Raw genomic sequence first — 16,911 nt, forward strand, 5'->3', positions numbered from 1 at the left:
CCGGCCCCCAACAAGGTCTGAGGGACAGTGGACCGGCCCCCCTGTTGAAAAAGTTTGCTGACCTACAAGAACATTCAATATACATTTCTCACATATCCTCCTAATGGCACCTGCCTCAGACCCGCCAGTTTTGGCTCTCATGAAAGGGCAGCACAATTTCAGTCCTGTTCTCTCCAGACTGATCAATACAGTGGCACCTCTGGTTGTGAATAGGATCCATTCCGGAGGCCCGTTCGCAACATGAAAAGAGCACAACCCGCAGTGGCATGTCTGCACACACGTGGGTTGCGATTCGCTGCTTCTGCGCATGTGCGTGATGTCATTTTGTGCTTCTGTGAATGCATGAGCGACGAAACCTGGAAGTAACCCTTTCCAGTACTTCTGGGTCTCCGTGAGACGTAACCTGAAAGAACGTAACATGAAGCAAACGTAACATGAGGTATGACTGTATTTATCTGTATTCTGTTTAAGCTCCTCAGGTCTGCATTTTCTAATAATAATAATTTATTATTTATACCCCACCCATCTGGCTGCACTTCCCCAGCCACTCTGGGCAGCTTCCAACAAAATATTAAAATACAGTAATCCATCAAACATTAACAGCTTCCCTAAACAGGGCTGCCTTCAGATGTCTTCTAAAAGTCAGATAGTTGTTTATTTCCTTGACATCTGATGGGAGGGCGTTCCACAGGGCGGGCGCCACTACCAAGAAGGCCCTCTGCCTGGTTCCCTGTAACTTGGCTTCTCGCAATGAGCGTGTGGTGATCACACAGGGTCCCCGGACGTTTCACCATCTATTGATCCCTGTGCCACCACTTTATTTCTAGCTGCCACCACCCAGGCCCTACCTGGTACAATATTGAGTCCAATCAGGGTTAAATTGGAACATAAACTTCTGTTTATTTATTGCAGTTTAACAAGCGTGTGGTTTCAGAAATGGTATCAGTCAATTACAATCATGGGGTTGCCTATCCAGACCTATAACTTCCACTACCTGCTCTCACTCATTAAACCACCTCCCAGATATTTACTTGTCTTCCTAGTTTCTAACTGTTCCTGACTCAGCTTATTTCGCTACACTAACTCAACCTACCCACAGACTCTATCCCAATTCACTCCCACTCCAACCAACCACCCAACTCCCAATGAACTCCCCCCTTCGCCCCTCCCAGAGCTGGTTTTATAGTCCCTCTGACTCCACCCCCCTGGGTTCTGATTGGGTAACCTGTTTAACTATTTCACCTCCAGCATTCTCATATGTTACAGTCACATATGAGGGAACCGCCAGAAGGACGCTGGACCTCAGTGTCAGGGTAGAAGGATGGAGGTGGAGATGCTCCTTCAGCAGTCCCCATGTTTTGCATGGGAAGATTTATGATTGATTAAATTTTGGCCCAGTTCTTTGCAGAATCACCTCCCTCCACATCAGCCTGCTTATGCACCAAGGCTTTTTTTCAGCTGAAACTTGGTTCTGGCACCTCTGAGGTGGGAGCCTTTTGAGAAACAAAAATAGAGGCTATAAGCAGAGATGCCAAGGAGAAAGAAACTGAGTGACTCTTGCCCACTGGTATTTAAAAAAAAAATGCATAAATGTGTCGCTCATCTATTTCAGGGATGACCAGCTTCTTTATTCTCAGGGACCACTTTTACCTCCAGACATAGGAGTCTGAACAACCCAACCCCTGTCACAGGATAGTATTGTAAAGCTAGTCATCTTCTACAACAAAGATGGAGAGACTGCCTCCAGATGCTGCTCCCATCATCCATCACCACCAGTGATGGTATCTAGGACAGATGGGAGTTGGGAGTCCAATGGCATCCATGTGGTCCGGGGCTCCTCAACCCATTCTAGAGGAAAAGCCTTGGAAGTAGGACTGTAAGAAGGCATCGCTTTCCATTCAACCATCTTTGTCAAATGCAAGGCTGTTTCCATTCTACTGCAGTTCGCCTTCTGCCAAAACCTTTTATTCACCGTGCTATCTGCTGTGGCAAAATTATGTAACAAGCATAATTTATGTGACTATGTAATGTACATAAATTACGCTGTCATGATGTTATTCCATCCCCTTCATTTCAGTGCAAAGGACACAATGCAAATGGGGGGGGGAGGGGTGTAATGAATTCTGTATTGTTTGCAGACTGAAAGCAACAAGAACAACAAAACTGATCATATTCACTAGATGATTTCCATAATTTAACGCTGGCAATTTCCACTGTTTTCATCAGTATTTATTTATTTTTAGTGTCATATTCAGTTTTATTAAACTGATTTCAGATTTGAAATGTTCAGGAGGTAGGCAGCAAAGCAGTTGAATTTACACAGGTAACAAACAGCAATAAAACGAGTAATGGGTAAGAAATGGAAGCAGACACACAATGTAAACTTGTAAATAACTGTTAACTAGAGCTGGGTAATAGCTGTATAATGCAGCATGTATATGTGTATACATTTATGAACACTTTGGCCTACTGGCCATTTCTACCTTAGTTCCCTTAGCATTAAAGGTTCAGTCTCTTTTCTGGAACACTCCATGTTTCTGACATTCTTGGCCAGGTCACTTGCACTAAAATAAAAGTGTGTGTGTGTGTGTGTGAGAGAGAGAGAGAGAGAGAGAGAGAGAGAGAGAGAGAGAGAGAAGTGGACAACAGACCACCATGTATAACGATGCATATGTGTAAAATCCATTAACATTCACTTGGAAACATTGCTCAAGTAAAGTCTTGTGTGCTTTTTGAACAATTTACTTAGATACCATCTTCAGGCAAAATCACCATAGGATATAACACTTGATCTAGACTGCAAGGGACCTTATAATGTAATTGGGCAGGGGCAAACCAGAGGCTAAGCAGGAGCAGATCCTCCATCCTTTCTGTATGCTTACAAAACATAGGTCTAATTTTTCTCATATATTCAAGGTCTTTAAATATTGAAATGAATGAGGTTTTTTTAAAAAAAAAATTAAGCATACAGTGGTACCTCAGGTTAAGTACTTAATTCATTCCGGAGGTCTGTTCTTAACCTGAAACTGAGCTTAACCTGAAGCACCACTTTAGCTAATGGGGCCTCCTGCTGCTGCTGCTGCCGCGCCGCTGGAGCACCATTTCTGTTCTCATCCTGAAGCAAAGTTCTTAACCCGAGGTACTATTTCTGGCTTAGCGGAGTCTTTAACCTGAAGTGTATGTAACCTGAAGCGTATACAACCCAAGGTACCACTGTATTGCTCATCTTCTTTAGGATTAAGGAAAGTCAGCTAGTGGCAACCTAGGCTGAAGCCTACAAATTGCAAAGACAATTGGAATAACCCATCATTTGAATAATCATGTGCTTCTAAAATGCAGCTGTTGGCCTGTAATAAGCAACAACACAATCTTGGTTAAAACAATGAAGTCCAGGAAGGGTTAGGCAGCCTGAAACAGTTCTAATGCAAGGTGGTAAGGAATTTCCCTGAGGGTTCTTATTTTAACTTATTTTCTCTTTTTCAACTGAATCCAGATGCCTTTATCAGGACGAAGAATCAGTTCTCCTACAAGGTCAAGTTGATCACGTCGCTGTGCACTTTCAACAGAGAAGCGCCGTAGGATGGTGGCTAAAATAGTCTTTTCTTCCATCTGTGCAAAGCGCTGACCTGCAGAGGAATTGGAAAGCAATGACAATATACAATTAACTAGAGCAATAATACATATTTATTATTATTCAACATGAGTCATGTGACATTGAGGTCAGGTTCTCAGATTCATTTTTAAATCCTTAAACACTTTTCTGTAATTGTACAAAACCACCAAACAAACACAGAGAGGGTGAGGCAGTGGAATTGCAGCCATTGGAAGGAGTAAGTGAAAAATTGGAAGGGAAGGACTGATAATATTGATGTAGAAATAACTTTAGACTGAGGTGCATTCACACTATACATTTAAAGCACTATGATAGTGTTAACAAATCATGGCACACACACACCCAAAGAATCCTGGGAACTGTAGTTTGTTAAGGATGCTGAGAGTTATTGGGAGATGTTGATTCCCCTCACAGAGCTACAATTCCCAGAATTCTCTAAACAACTCGTAGCACCCTTAAACTACAGCTCCTAGGATGCTTTGGAGGAAGCCAGACTCTTTAAATGGATATGACACTGCTTTAAATGCCTAATGCCAATGTCTAAATAATCATCCCCTTTAAACACTCCCTGCCACTGACTGATGGCCCCTTTTTTTCTTTTCCAGATACAGATTTTTGACTCTCATATGTACCAATACAGTTCCTAGGCCCAGCGGAGAAAGGCACGTATGCATATGGGTGCCGTCCAGCCGCGTTCTCAGGGAAAAACCGCTCAGGTCTGAATTCCTCAGGCTCTGGGAAGACATCAGGGTCTCTGTGCAGCGCAAAAGGCAGAATTAGGGCATCCACCCCCTTTGGTACCCTGAATCCTCCTGCGAAAGAAGAGCAGATATTCATGAAATTAGCCCTGAGCTTATAGCCATAGCTCATCAAGCCAGAAACCCACTTGGACTACTTACTAATATAACATTCTTCACTCAGTTTGCGAGCAAAAAGTGGAACAGAAGGGAAAAGGCGAAGAGCTTCTTTAATAACACAATCCAGATACCGTAGTTGCTTCATGTCGTCCATTGTGACATGACGATCAGAGTTCCCTTATAAAACCAGTGGCAGCGAGACAAACATGTGTTATTTATAACCAGCAAAACATGCATCCTAACACTGAAGTTCTTACAGCTATTTTACATGGTGATGGACTAGGGGGCAATTTTAAGTCTAGATCAGTTACTTCCATAATTCATTTCTGTGCTTATTCTCAAGAAGTTAGCCTGGATAGCTTTAAGTCAGCACACTTTCCTAAGCCATGGGTTATAATAAAACAATACACTGACTCATCAAGACTTCCTTTTTGCTAACAGACACTGAAGCTGTGAAGACCACAGCACATCTTATATAGGAATCATAGAATCATAGAATTCAAAGGGACCCTGAGGATCATCTAGTTCAAACCCCTGCATTGCAGGAATATGCAGCTGTCCCATACAGGGATCAAACCTGCAATCTTGGCATTACCAGTGTCATGCTAAACAACTGAGCTAACCAAGGCTGGGCTAACTGAGCTGCCCAAGGAGATCTGGTTAAGAGAGCTACACCAATGGATGGCCATTACTGGGTGAATAGACAGGATCATATGCATCATGGATTCTATCTGCAGAATGATGAGTAAGCCAAGTCAGTGTAGGCCCCTCCAGAGAGGTTTCTTGTTTAAAGCTGTCCTCTGAGAGCTGGAATGGGGAGACTGTGGCCCTCCAGAAGAAGTTAGTGGAGTATATATCCCATCTTTCCTAAGCACTGGCCATTCTGGCTGAGGCTAAAGCAAGTTGGGGGTCCAGGAATGTCTTCAGGACCATAGGTTCGCCACCTGATTTAGAACAGTGGTGGGGAACAGGAACTGACCAGGGGACCAGACCCTTAATCTTCTCCATACAGATCAATTTTGAAAGTCAGTGGGGCTGCCCACCATTCAAAGCTCACAGGATCTTGCTGTAACTCCCAACCAGCCAATTGGCAATTAAAGAAATCTCCTTTGATGCCTGTTTGCAGATGCTGCATGGTTTCAAAAACTACATCTGCAAGCAGACATTCCCCCCCTGTAGACAGCATTGCTCTCTAGGAACTTCTTAGGGCAACCAATCCCAGCATTCATTCTCACTTTAAGCTCCCTCTGTAACCACAGCCTCACCTACTCCAGACTCTAAGTCACATAGGACATCAAATGTGCAGCAGGTGGGTGTGGTTTGAGGAAAAACAGCCTCATGGGCCTAAATGGGGTCTGTGCTGGGCCAAATTAGGCCCACAGGCCAGAGAGTCCCCATCTCTGCAATAGAGGAATCAGCATGAGCACATACCTAGAAGTAGCCCTGCATTCTAAACTTGCCCAGGCTTATACCCACAGGAAAGACTCACCAAAAATTTCATCTAATTCATGGTGAACCTTCCTTTGGGCTTCCGGATGACGTGCAAGCAAGTAAATACACCAGTTCATGGCAGCAGTGGTAGTATCATGACCCTTGGAAGAAAGAATTTAAGAGGTCTAACATGTTCTCACAAAAAATAGAATTCTTAACCATTATAATGATGGTCCAATCTAGGGCCCAAACAAGCTAGTTCAAATCCAAAATTGAAAGACACCAGTCCCATGCACAATAGTAAGTCTTTCAAAATTTAAAGTACTGTATATTGGGAATACCAGGTGCCAGGGGATCTGCCAGGCCTGGTCACTTCCCACGTTGCAAAGGCAAAATGACACTCCTGAGTCACTCCCGTAATCTGAAAAGATCTTGTTTGAACAGCTAATAATACTATCTAGCAATAAGACAGACATATAAACTGAAGCTTTGCTTCTAAGGTGCTACTTCATTCTATTTATATCCTGCCTTTCCTGCTTTCACACAATTCCAGAAAATGTCATAAAATTAACAATAGAAAATTTCATATGAAAACAATTTGTTGTATAAAAGCATGCTTCCTTTGTTGCTGATTACTCCATTGTAACTCACTCCAACTTCCCAGGTCTTAAAGAACAACAACGTTTGGAGATGCCTCCCACAAGACAACAGGCAGATCCCTCTTGTCTTTTGGGTGCCCAGTGAAGACCTTCCTTTCTCAACAAGCATTTTAAGTGGGGATCATTGATCCCGGTCTACATATGGATTTGTAACTGTTTTATATGTGATTTTTTAAATTGTTTGTATTGTTAAACAGTTCCAAGATATTTTAAAGGAAGGACTTCATAAATGGAATTGAATAATTAGTAAATAAGCAAGCATGCTTCAGTGCCTTTATAACCACCAGAGGGCAAATACACAACAATACTGCTAATTTTTTACCAGTGGATAAAGTCACAGTTTAATTACCGTATTTTTCGCCCCATAGGACGCACCTAGTTTTTTTTGGGGGGGGGGAATAAAGAAAAAAAATTATTTCCCCCCCAGGCACGGGGCTGGCGCGGGGGAAGCCCGAGCTTCCCCCGACCCCAGCCCCCAGAACAGCCTGCTATCCGCAAGCCTAGGGAGCCGCGCCAGTCTCCCCAGGCTTGCGGAGAGCTACGCGAAGCCCTGGAGCACTCTTTAGCGTGCCCCAGGCTTCGGAGTGCAGGCAGCTCTGCGCGCCCTTTGGGAGTGCAGGCAGCTCTGTGCAGCCCTCCGGAGCCCGGTGCGAAGCCGCGCCAAGCTCCCAAAGGTTGTGCAGAGTTGCGCATGAAGCCGCGCCGGGCTCCCGAGGGTTGCACAGAGCTTCATGAAGCCTGGAGAGCAAGAGGGGTCAGTGCGCACCAACCCCTCTCGCTTTCCAGGCTTCAGCGAAAGCCTGTATTCGCCCCATAGGACGCACACACATTTCCCCTTCATTTTTGAAGGGGGGAAAGTGTGTCCTATAGGGCGAAAAATACAGTATATGCACTGAACTACCATTAACAATCTGTCTGGCAACTGTGTGAGAGTTGCAACCAAACCAGCCACGCTCCCCTAAATCTGCCTCTGCATTGGCAGACCAACTCTGCACAACAAAAACATCTGCAAACATGGCATGAAGGCTGGCAATATCTGCTCTTGCAGATGACTGCAGTGCCTGGAGACAGACAGACAGGTTGTGCAACCACAGCAGTGACCAGAGGAGGAATGACCGCTGGGAGAAGCATAGAGAGAAGAAACACCATGGTGCATCTGCAGCAGCACAACCGGATGCCTTCACGTGCCCCAGCTGCAACAAAACATGTCTCTCCCATATCGGTCTCTACAGCCAGCACAGGCGCTGCGACCTTCCAACAGTTTGACTTCACCCCCAAAGGGACACACCTCCAATGTCTCCTGAGACAGATGGATGACCACCAAACTACCAAGTCATCTGATAAAAAGACCCTTGACGTCTTGTCTTTGTTCAAAGACCTTCACATACATTAGCTTGTTGTGATCCTTTAAATAGGGAAGGACAACCAGCACTCTTATACAGGGAATTCTGTACCTCAAACATGAATGTATCCACTTCCTCTCGAATGTCCAGGTAGTTCATCTTATTCCCATCATCATCAGTGGCATTCAGAAGCATATCAAGGAAAGCTCTCCTGACTTTGCGTCTGCTTTGCTCACCATTGCTGACAACATCACTTCCATGCTTCTCCTGGTTTTTTAATTCATGAGCTTTTTCTGCAATAACCTTAGACAGTCAAAACAAAACAAAAGTCATTCATTTCTCAGGTTGCATAATCCAATGTGGGTACTCCCTGCAGTGTCATATAAAGTGATAAGCTATCTCTGTTGCACCCTGGACCTAGCAAAGTGCATTGTGCTGACAAGGAAAAAATGAATATATCCAATTGCACCCAACTTGTCTAAAGCGCCCTATGGACACTGCCATGGGCAAAAACCTACTTCTGGGTAATAAAATCAGGATACAAGGCATTTCAAATATCTCTGTAAAAGCTGTATGGATGTAAATGCACTGCATGAAAATGGATGCCTGACTGAGTAAATCTAATGAAGGTCATCTTATCCCTTGTATCAAAAGAATTCTAAGTGACAACTCCTCACAGAGACAGTGATTTTAAGCTGAACTTACCTGTATTCTGAATTGGAAAAAAACCCACTAGGGAGAAATCGGTTTCTTAGCAGACCCTACCTTATAGGCATGTGGTGAAGATAAAATGGGAGGCCCCACATACACCTTGTGAACAGGCCCTGAACAGGACTCTTGAGCTGGGAGAGCCACAATTGTGAATATTAGCAGAAATCACTTTGATATTGGGGTCTATGAAACATCATGCATAAAGAGAAAATGCAACAGCTTACATTATCAGTAAAGTTATGAAGTATCTTCAGGGTCCTGTAATGTTCTCTTCCTTGTCGGAACATGAGGTACGAAAGGTCAGACCAGAACCAAGGAGACCTCTGTCTTTTATGAATCAGATCGGTCATCCTAGGGTAACAAGCAACAACACTTTTTAGAAAAGTGCTGCAAAGTACAGCAAAGAGCCCAGATTTCTTGCAACTAGGCTGTCATGTAAAGAGGCAGAGAAACATAGTTTACATGTGAAACAGATATGCCATGGCATACAGTTGTCGCCCCTATCGCCTGCAGGGTTAATGTGGCTTCGACATCAGCATTCAACCCACAGAGAGGCCACCTGCAACCCACCTCCAGAAAAGAGGTGCAGGGAGGAAGCTCATACAAAGCAGATAATAATAATAATAATAATAATAATAATAATAATAATAATAATAATAATTTATATCCCGCCCTCCCCAGCCGAAGCCGAGCTCAGAGCGGCTAACAACAGTAAAAAAATAATACAACATTCTAAAATCATTTCCTTTGAAGGTTTATCATGCAGACAGTCAAGTTAAAGCTGAAGGTTGTCTGCATCATGGAAAGGAAAGAGACTTTTTCTCTTAGTATTTGCAGACCAAGGCTCCATTGAAGAGGGGGGCGGGACCTGCAGCCCTTGAAATGTGACTAGAGTCCAACTACCACCTTTAATTCCCTGCTGCTGGAATAGATCATCACATTGACACCTACCTGTAGACAGCTTGGACATACTCGGAATCCTTATTCTGTTGTGCTCCTATGTTCTTGCCCATAGCTGTTTCTAGGAACAGGAGAGAAAGAAATCAATTAGAGAATCATTTGCCTACAAACCAAAGAGTGAGACATAAAATGAACACAGGGAGCAACCATATATCAAGTCATACTGACTTCCAATGGTTTTCCAAGTTTCCCAACCAGGGTGTTTCCCAGCCAGGATTTGAACCCAAGATCTGCTGCACTCTACCACTGGTCAGTTCATAGTCAAGTGTGTCTTGTACTAACACAGCACCACTACTACAGTAACTGTATCCAGAACTTCTCATTTCCTCCCATAGTATTGTGTGTTTGTGTCCCAATCATGACCTGTATTCAGACTGATGGCAAATCAAGAATTATTCAAACTGATCGCAATCTGTTATTTTATTTTCCAACTCCATCAGTGTATATTTTAAATCCCCGTTCTCCACTGGATTATTCAATCAGCATTTAAATGGATAACAAGCTATTCGTATTATGTAAATGTGCCCAATTTAGGAAGCGAAATGTAAGTAATATTATTGCAAGGTGAACAACTCTTCTGGTCAGATCTCACAAAAATGTCCACTCGCCCAACAAATGAGCAAGGATCTTTAAACCTCATTCACTGCAACACTTTGACAGCAGCAACTGCATTTACCACAGATTACATCAAGGGCACACAATGTGATGTATAAAAAACAATCAAATGGCTCCTTGTCCACATGCTTTTCAAGTTTCTGAACAAGGATATTGGCTTGTTCATTCATCACTTCAAGAAAATCATCTAAGATGGTGAAATGGAAAGTGGGCGTTAACATTTTCCTTCGGGACCGCCATTTGCTTCCAGTGCTGCAAAACAAAGACTTAAATATTATTTTTCTCTACACAAACAAATTTCAAAACAAAATGCATGTAATGTCTTCAAGCAGAACCAGCCATACAATATTGCAGTGCTCTTGTTCAGGTTTCCAGTCACTTCATTCTGGCTTGCCTCCAACTGGTCATTTCTTTCTCTAACATTCAGCCAACATTCCACAGTCACTGAGCATGCTCAGTCCTCAATGAGCTGTTTTCCCTTGGTTTTTTTTCTCTGTTTCATCCACCACAAAAAGATTTGCTATTGCAAACCCTGGGGTTCCCCTGAACCTGCTGAGACCACCCTCATTTGGGCTACATAAAGGTGTCATTTTGACCACATAAGGACCAGTGCTCCGTGAAATGAGATCACTAGTATGATATATGATGATGTTCATGCACTCAAACCCCCAAGTCATGGCTGTAAAATGCCAATTCTGGATTTATCAGTTATGAAGGGTCCCCTCTTAAGGCTTTTTCCTCCCACACTCTTATCTCTTTCCTGTTCCAGATACCAGGCAGAACTTCCAGTTCACTACCTCAGTGCCATGGAAGACTTACATTTCCATACTTAATACAGTCCTGAACCTTACTGTTTCAGAAATTCCTTCCCGTCAAAACATCTGTTTCCAACTTGCAACATTGCCTATTTCTCAGCAATTGGTATTTTAGACAGATAGAATGACCTCAAACCATCTACCCCTTCAGGAAGCATGTGCAGATTCCCTCAACCAGTTTTATGCTCCTTAACACAGGGGTGAGGTTCCAATTTTGCCCATGAGGCCACTTCTCAAAAACCAGACTCATGTTGGACAACTAGAGACATGGCTATAAATGAACCATCAGGAGCCTAAAAGTCAGTATCAATCAGCTGCTTGGTGCTGCCTTCAAGCCCATATAATAAGCTACACTACTGTGTTCCCAGTGAGGAACTCCGCAGGGCAGTTGACCTCTGCCAAAAGCAGGTCTTGAAGTCAGCACCTATTGGCTCCTCAATACTTCTTTGCTTGATTAAAAATTAGTTAGGGCCTCCCATCTGCAATAAATACCTCTGTGTACAAGGAGAGACCCTTTTCACACAATCAGTGGGATGTTGTGGGTATGGCCTATGACCTCAGTCTAGCTTCCATCTTCATACATTTATTAAATGTGTGGGGCAGGCCTTCAGAACAGGACTAATAGCTCAACCAGTACCGCACTCCACTTACACAAGGCGTGACAAAAGGGTTCACTGCCTCACCCATGTTCTGGGTTGTTTGTGAATTACCTTGTTAGAAGTCCTGTGCCCAGCCAAGGATGCAAAAACTTGTAGGGATCGGATTTTGTAATATGCTTAGAGCTACTCAATACAACCTGCCAACAGAAGAGATCAAGGGCATAAATTATCGACTTCGCCCTTCTATGCTATCTATTCAATTCGACCTTCAAAGTAAGTCAACTATCTGAAATAGATTCTATTTGAGTTCAAAGTGACTTAGTGATTTCGTGGGCTTGCCTAAAGTGGTTTGCAAGGCAGGTTTGCTTTATCTTTATATTCCGATGTTGATTATGCCCTGAGGTATGACAAATCCTGAAATCAGAAACTATATTCTCTAATCTGAATGCAAGTTAAGTTTGTTAGAGACTAATGGAGCTTTATCCCAGATATGTGTGCATAGATTTGCAAAACACACACTAGCAATAAAGCCCCATGAGACTCAATGGAACCTATTTCTGAGGAAATATTCACAGGATTGCACTGATAGTACCAGGCTGAAAATGAACTTTACTTGGATACACGAGCAATGTGTACAGCTCCATCTATCACCATTTTGATGTCTGCTCAGACTATACCAGGACACCAGATGAATGTCAACATTCTTTCCCTATTTTCTCTCTCTCCGTGCAATAATCCAAGGCATGCATATGACAGATTTAGGATTTTTCTCGCAAAAGCCGTTCATGACATAATAATGCCAAGGGTCAACCTAGAAAACCGCTACACAACTTGCAGTCCACTAAGGTAAGGTAGCCAAGGTGATGGATGATGTGTGTGAGGAAATGTGTGGGTGGGTGTGTCTACAGTTTTAGCAGACACTCTGGCCCTATTCACCACCCATTCCAGCAGATGAAGGGGGTGTGGTGGGTGTAGTCTGCCCCGGGTGTCACCACTGAGGGGCGTGACAAAATGGCAGGCGGCACTCACCGTGGGGCCTGCAGTGCACCCAAGCCACACGTCTCTCCTGGGAAATACATGGTGGCTTGGCGCGTGCAGGCTCCGCGTTGCCCAAACAGTCCGCCCGCTGCCTCCCCCTCGCCCCCCCCCAGCTGTAGGGCAGCTGAGTGGGATAAGGCAGGCAGACTCCAGATCCCCCATGGTGCGCCCCGCCCCTATGGGTGGCTCACCCTGCCCCTGGGCGCGCCACCCCAGGAGCCCGAGCACAGTGGCGGAGCTACATGCTGCAGCCCCCAGAGCGGAGAACAGGTGGGGGCGTGGCTGGCGCGTGTCCTGGGGGCGTGGCGCACTGCCTGCGGGGGCGTGGTGCATGTCCCGGGGGCATGGCGCACCACCCATGGGGGTGTGGCACACAGCGCAGGGGTGTGGCCCACCGCCCGCGGGGGTACAGCATGCATCCCGGGGTTGCACGGTATGTGGTGTGTATCCCGGGAGGGCGCGGTGCACGACCTGGGGAGCGGTCGCGATGGCACCCCTTCCCCTAATGGCACCCGGTGTGGCCCACTCCCCCCACCCCCACCTTCGTCCGCCAGCGCCTGAGCGGCTTCCTCCACCACTGGCCCCACCCACTGCTGACATGTACCCATTGACAGTTGAATCCCCGCAAATGCAACCCTGGGTGGAGGGGGGTGGGAGAGACTTCTCCTGCCCTGCTATGAAGAGTAACAATGGGAGACTCACCTCTACAGTATCTGGATGATATAATATTAAAAAGGGCAATGGCCCTACCCAAAGGAGTAACAGTGGTATATTCCGCAACATTTCAGTGGAACGTATCACCTGAGAAAAGGCACCTGGAAAAAACATGGATGCAGTTTGAAAATGAGAAAGTGAATGATCCCACATCCATGCTACTTGTTCTCATGAGAACAGCACCCACTCTAAGCTAAGATTAATAGTTACATAGCAGGAGACCCCTCTACCCAAATTAAGATTGCAAGAGATGAGGGGCAGATTCCAGCCTCCCACCTCCTGATGTTCACAGAGAACAATTATGTGAAAGTCTAAGACTATAGTTTACATTTGCTTAGAATTCATTTTGACCGTATAAATGATCCCCATTTATGAGTGGTTCCATACAAAGGGATGATTCCACATGATTAATGGGTAGTGGGGCCCCATTCTAACATTGCACTGGGTTGCTTGGCTCTGTCCTCCAACCTCATAACATATTGGGAGAACATTTGAGGGGAGATCTCATGGAGGCCCCAAGGGCTTCCAGTTACATTGCAAAGCCAACCTTGCTCTTGATACAAGGCAAGGTGTTGTAGTCTTGGGAGCAGGCAGAGCAGCACAAACCTGTTTCCCTTGACTTAACCCTTGACTTAGCATTGTTGATAAAAAGCCTCCTGACAATGACACCTTGTGTTGGAAATACCTGAAGATCCTGTTCAAATGCTCTTCTTAACTAATTCATTCCTGTTTGTTTGGTTTTTTTAAAAAATAATAATAATAATCATGTGTAGAAAATCTAAGTAGGACAGGAAACTGCTGTAGTTTCTTGCTGCAATTATGTTTACTGTCCTTTTTGCGGAGTTTTAATTATTCCATTGTGTTTTGTCATAGTTTCATATTGTGACTGCCCTGGGGATATACAGTTTCATGAAGGGCATGCAAATGCCATAAACTGATTGTTCAAGAGATATCTAAAAGTTTTGCAGTTCAACTCCTATGGGTCATGCCACACTATCTTGTAGCTTGCCTGTAGCTCAGCCCAAACATGCAGCTGTGAATACAAATGAACAGGGAGGGCAGAGGTTGTCAATGTGGTGCCTGTGGGTGGCCATGTACCCACAAAGCCCTTCCTGGTGACACAAGGTCCCCTTCTCTTCCCCCCCCCCCATGAAATTGGAAAGGATTCTGCTGTATCCGATAAAATAGGGGGTGGCACGGAGGTGGTGCCCACAATAATCTCTCCATTCAGCAAATGTGCCCACGGGTCCGAAAAGGCTGGCAACCACTGAAATAGTGGCATGAAAATTGAGTACCCCCACCCCACTCACAGTTCATTATCTACACAGGGCTTGTGTTCAGTACTGTAATGGAGAAGGGGCAACCTTTTGAGATGTTTCCAACATGCCTTAAACAGGTTTCAGGCGTTCTTTTAGATTTGGTTGGGATGTGGAGGATAATTACTTCCAATATCACCAGAGCTGATTAAGCATGCTACAAAATATGGACTTCATCCTATAGAAGATAATTGGCTCCAGTATGACTTGCCTACATATAACGGAGTTCTGAGTACTTCCTCATTAGCATGTTTGCTTTAGGCTTAAGGATTTCTTTAAATCTAACATTTTAGCTCTTTGGGGAACCACCAAGGATCCTAAACAGAGTATTCAGAAAAACTTCCAAACTCATTTTATGCCGCCCACCAACACCTCCTGATGCTGCCTCATTCTTCAATCACATGAGAGTTTCATCCTTCTCTTTTATTTCCTCCTTATTTTTTGAGATTTTTTTCCTTGGGGGTGACCTGCCCCACCCCCGCTTTTCTGTGTAGTTTCATCTGGAACAACTGAAGATACAGTATTTTATTCGATAATAAATTAATTGACAGTTGTGCTTTTTAAAAATAAAAATCAACCTGCTAGCTTGCCTTTTTTAATTCACGTAATACACTCACACAACTGCGGTAAACAGACATTGCACAAAAGGAAATGACTGGAGTACGTGTCGGTCGGAAATCCTTATTGAAATAAAGAGCAAAAGAAAAGGCAGAACCTCGGAGTAGGAGATAAAGTGCAGCGGGGCGCGGGTTTTCTGGTTCAAAGCGCTGCCTTTTTGCGCTGCTTGCGCGCATCAGCTGCCCGGAGGAGAGAGAAGAAGAGGGCGCCTTTACCTTTCCGATCGCGGTCAAGGAGCAGCGCATTGCCCAGCAGCGGGTACCAGGGACGGATCCCCGGGATGTGCTTCAGCTCCCTGTATTTCCAGTACTGGGCGAGCACCAAGCGGGCGAGCAAGACAGCCAGCAGCGTGGCGAGCGCGGCGAGCAGGGCAAGCGCCCAGGAGAAGAGCCGCGCGCCCTCCGGAGCCATCGCCCAAAAGCCCATCGTCGCCGAGCGCGGACGGCGTCGCTCTGCTCCGGGAAGCGGGACGTTTTGCTGAGAAAAGAAGCCCCGGGGCGAGAGGAGGAGGCGGAGCCGGCGAGGGGCAGGACTGCGAGAGGGGAGAAGGAGGTCACGGGAGGGAGAAGCGGGCAGGGCAGAGAAGGGCGGGATGCGCTCCGTCTCCGTCGAAACAGGATAGTGGCATGGAGGTGATAGGCGAGTATAAAAGGAGCGGGCATTTCTCAATACAGTGGTACCTCGGGTTACATATGCTTCAGGTTACATACACTTCAGGTTACAGACTCCGCTAACCCAGAAATAGTACCTCGGGTTAAGAACTTTGCTTCAGGATGAGAACAGAAATCGCACAGTAGCGGCGCAGCGGCAGCGGGAGGCCCCATTAGCTAAAGTGATCTTCAGGTTAAGAACAGTTTCAGGTTAAGAACAGACCTCCGGAACGAATTAAGTTCTTAACCCGAGGTACCACTGTACTGGAAGTTCTTGTGGCCTCTTGCGAACCAAGAACTCAACACTGATAAAGGTGATACCTTCACATATGAGTGTCATCTTTCGGTCTTTGTTTTCTCTTTACATTTCACAATGCCTAAATGGTTGAATAAATTAAAACTGGAAAAGTCTTGGCATGCATGGTACCATAGTAGCCATGGGCGTAGCCAGGATTTATGTTGGAGGGGGGAAGTAGAACCGAGTTATCTGCAAGGCGATTGGTCAGCTAGTTACGTATTTTTATTTACTTACTTGATTTGGGGGAGGGGGCAGCTGCCATGGGCGTAGCCAAGATTTATTTATTTTTTGGAGGGGCAGGACCGATGTGAATGGTCAGTTAGTTAAGTATTTCTATTGTTTTACTTGATGGGGGGCAGCTGCCCACCTCCCACTATGCCCATGATAGTAGCTTAAAACCAGTGTTTCCCAACCACTGTTCCGCGGCACACTAGTGTGCCGCGAGATGTTGCCTGGTGTGCCGCGGGAAAAATTAAAAAATTCGAAAGATTTTTTTTTTTAAAGTCACATTTCCGATTGGGGCGCCGTCACTAGATGACCCCTGGGGTTCCCTCCCTCCCGCTCTGCGCCTCCCTTCTCCTCCTCCTCCTCCTCCGGGGAGACCCTTCCTGGCTCTCGGCCAAGGCTTGGCGGCTGCCACTCACTCACTCGCTCGCCCACCCGTCCCTCCATCC

At 45.3% G+C, this 16,911-nt stretch overlaps 1 protein-coding gene across 2 annotated transcripts; it reads right to left on the reverse strand.

The window, feature by feature from the left end:
• Positions 1-875: 875 nt before the first annotated feature.
• On the reverse strand, positions 876-15,772 carry LOC308595053 (cytochrome P450 4V2-like). Of its 2 annotated transcripts, none has more exons than XM_081208923.1 (11): positions 15,505-15,772; positions 13,344-13,456; positions 11,715-11,800; positions 10,251-10,441; positions 9,566-9,635; positions 8,839-8,965; positions 8,015-8,206; positions 5,960-6,062; positions 4,513-4,647; positions 4,246-4,425; positions 876-3,626 (listed from the first exon to the last, which is right to left on the reverse strand). In XM_081208923.1, the coding sequence occupies exons 1-11, from the start codon at positions 15,713-15,715 to the stop codon at positions 3,466-3,468; spliced, it is 1,569 nt and encodes a 522-aa protein (XP_081065049.1). In that variant the 5' UTR covers positions 15,716-15,772; the 3' UTR covers positions 876-3,465. The 2 variants fall into 2 exon arrangements, with proteins under 2 accessions (XP_081065049.1, XP_081065050.1); XM_081208924.1 differs by lacking the exon at positions 15,505-15,772 and adding an exon at positions 15,336-15,496.
• Positions 15,773-16,911: the final 1,139 nt, after the last annotated feature.

This window comes from Podarcis bocagei, assembly GCF_964188305.1.
Source record: "Podarcis bocagei genome assembly, chromosome: 9".
Classification (NCBI taxonomy): Eukaryota; Metazoa; Chordata; class Lepidosauria; order Squamata; family Lacertidae; genus Podarcis; species Podarcis bocagei.

What these genes read in the sequence shown, in the direction of transcription:
- LOC308595053 (XM_081208923.1), bottom strand. Translation starts at nt 15,715, where the DNA reads ATGGGCTTTTGGGCGATGGCTCCGGAGGGCGCGCGGCTCTTCTCCTGG. An exon ending in ATCATCCAGATACTGTAGAG is followed by an intron (nt 11,801 to 13,343) that starts GTGAGTCTCCCA and finishes TTCTGTTGGCAG; the next exon opens with GTTGTATTGAGTAGCTCTAA. An exon ending in TGCCCTTGATGTAATCTGTG is followed by an intron (nt 9,636 to 10,250) that starts GTAAATGCAGTT and finishes TCCTGTTCCTAG; the next exon opens with AAACAGCTATGGGCAAGAAC.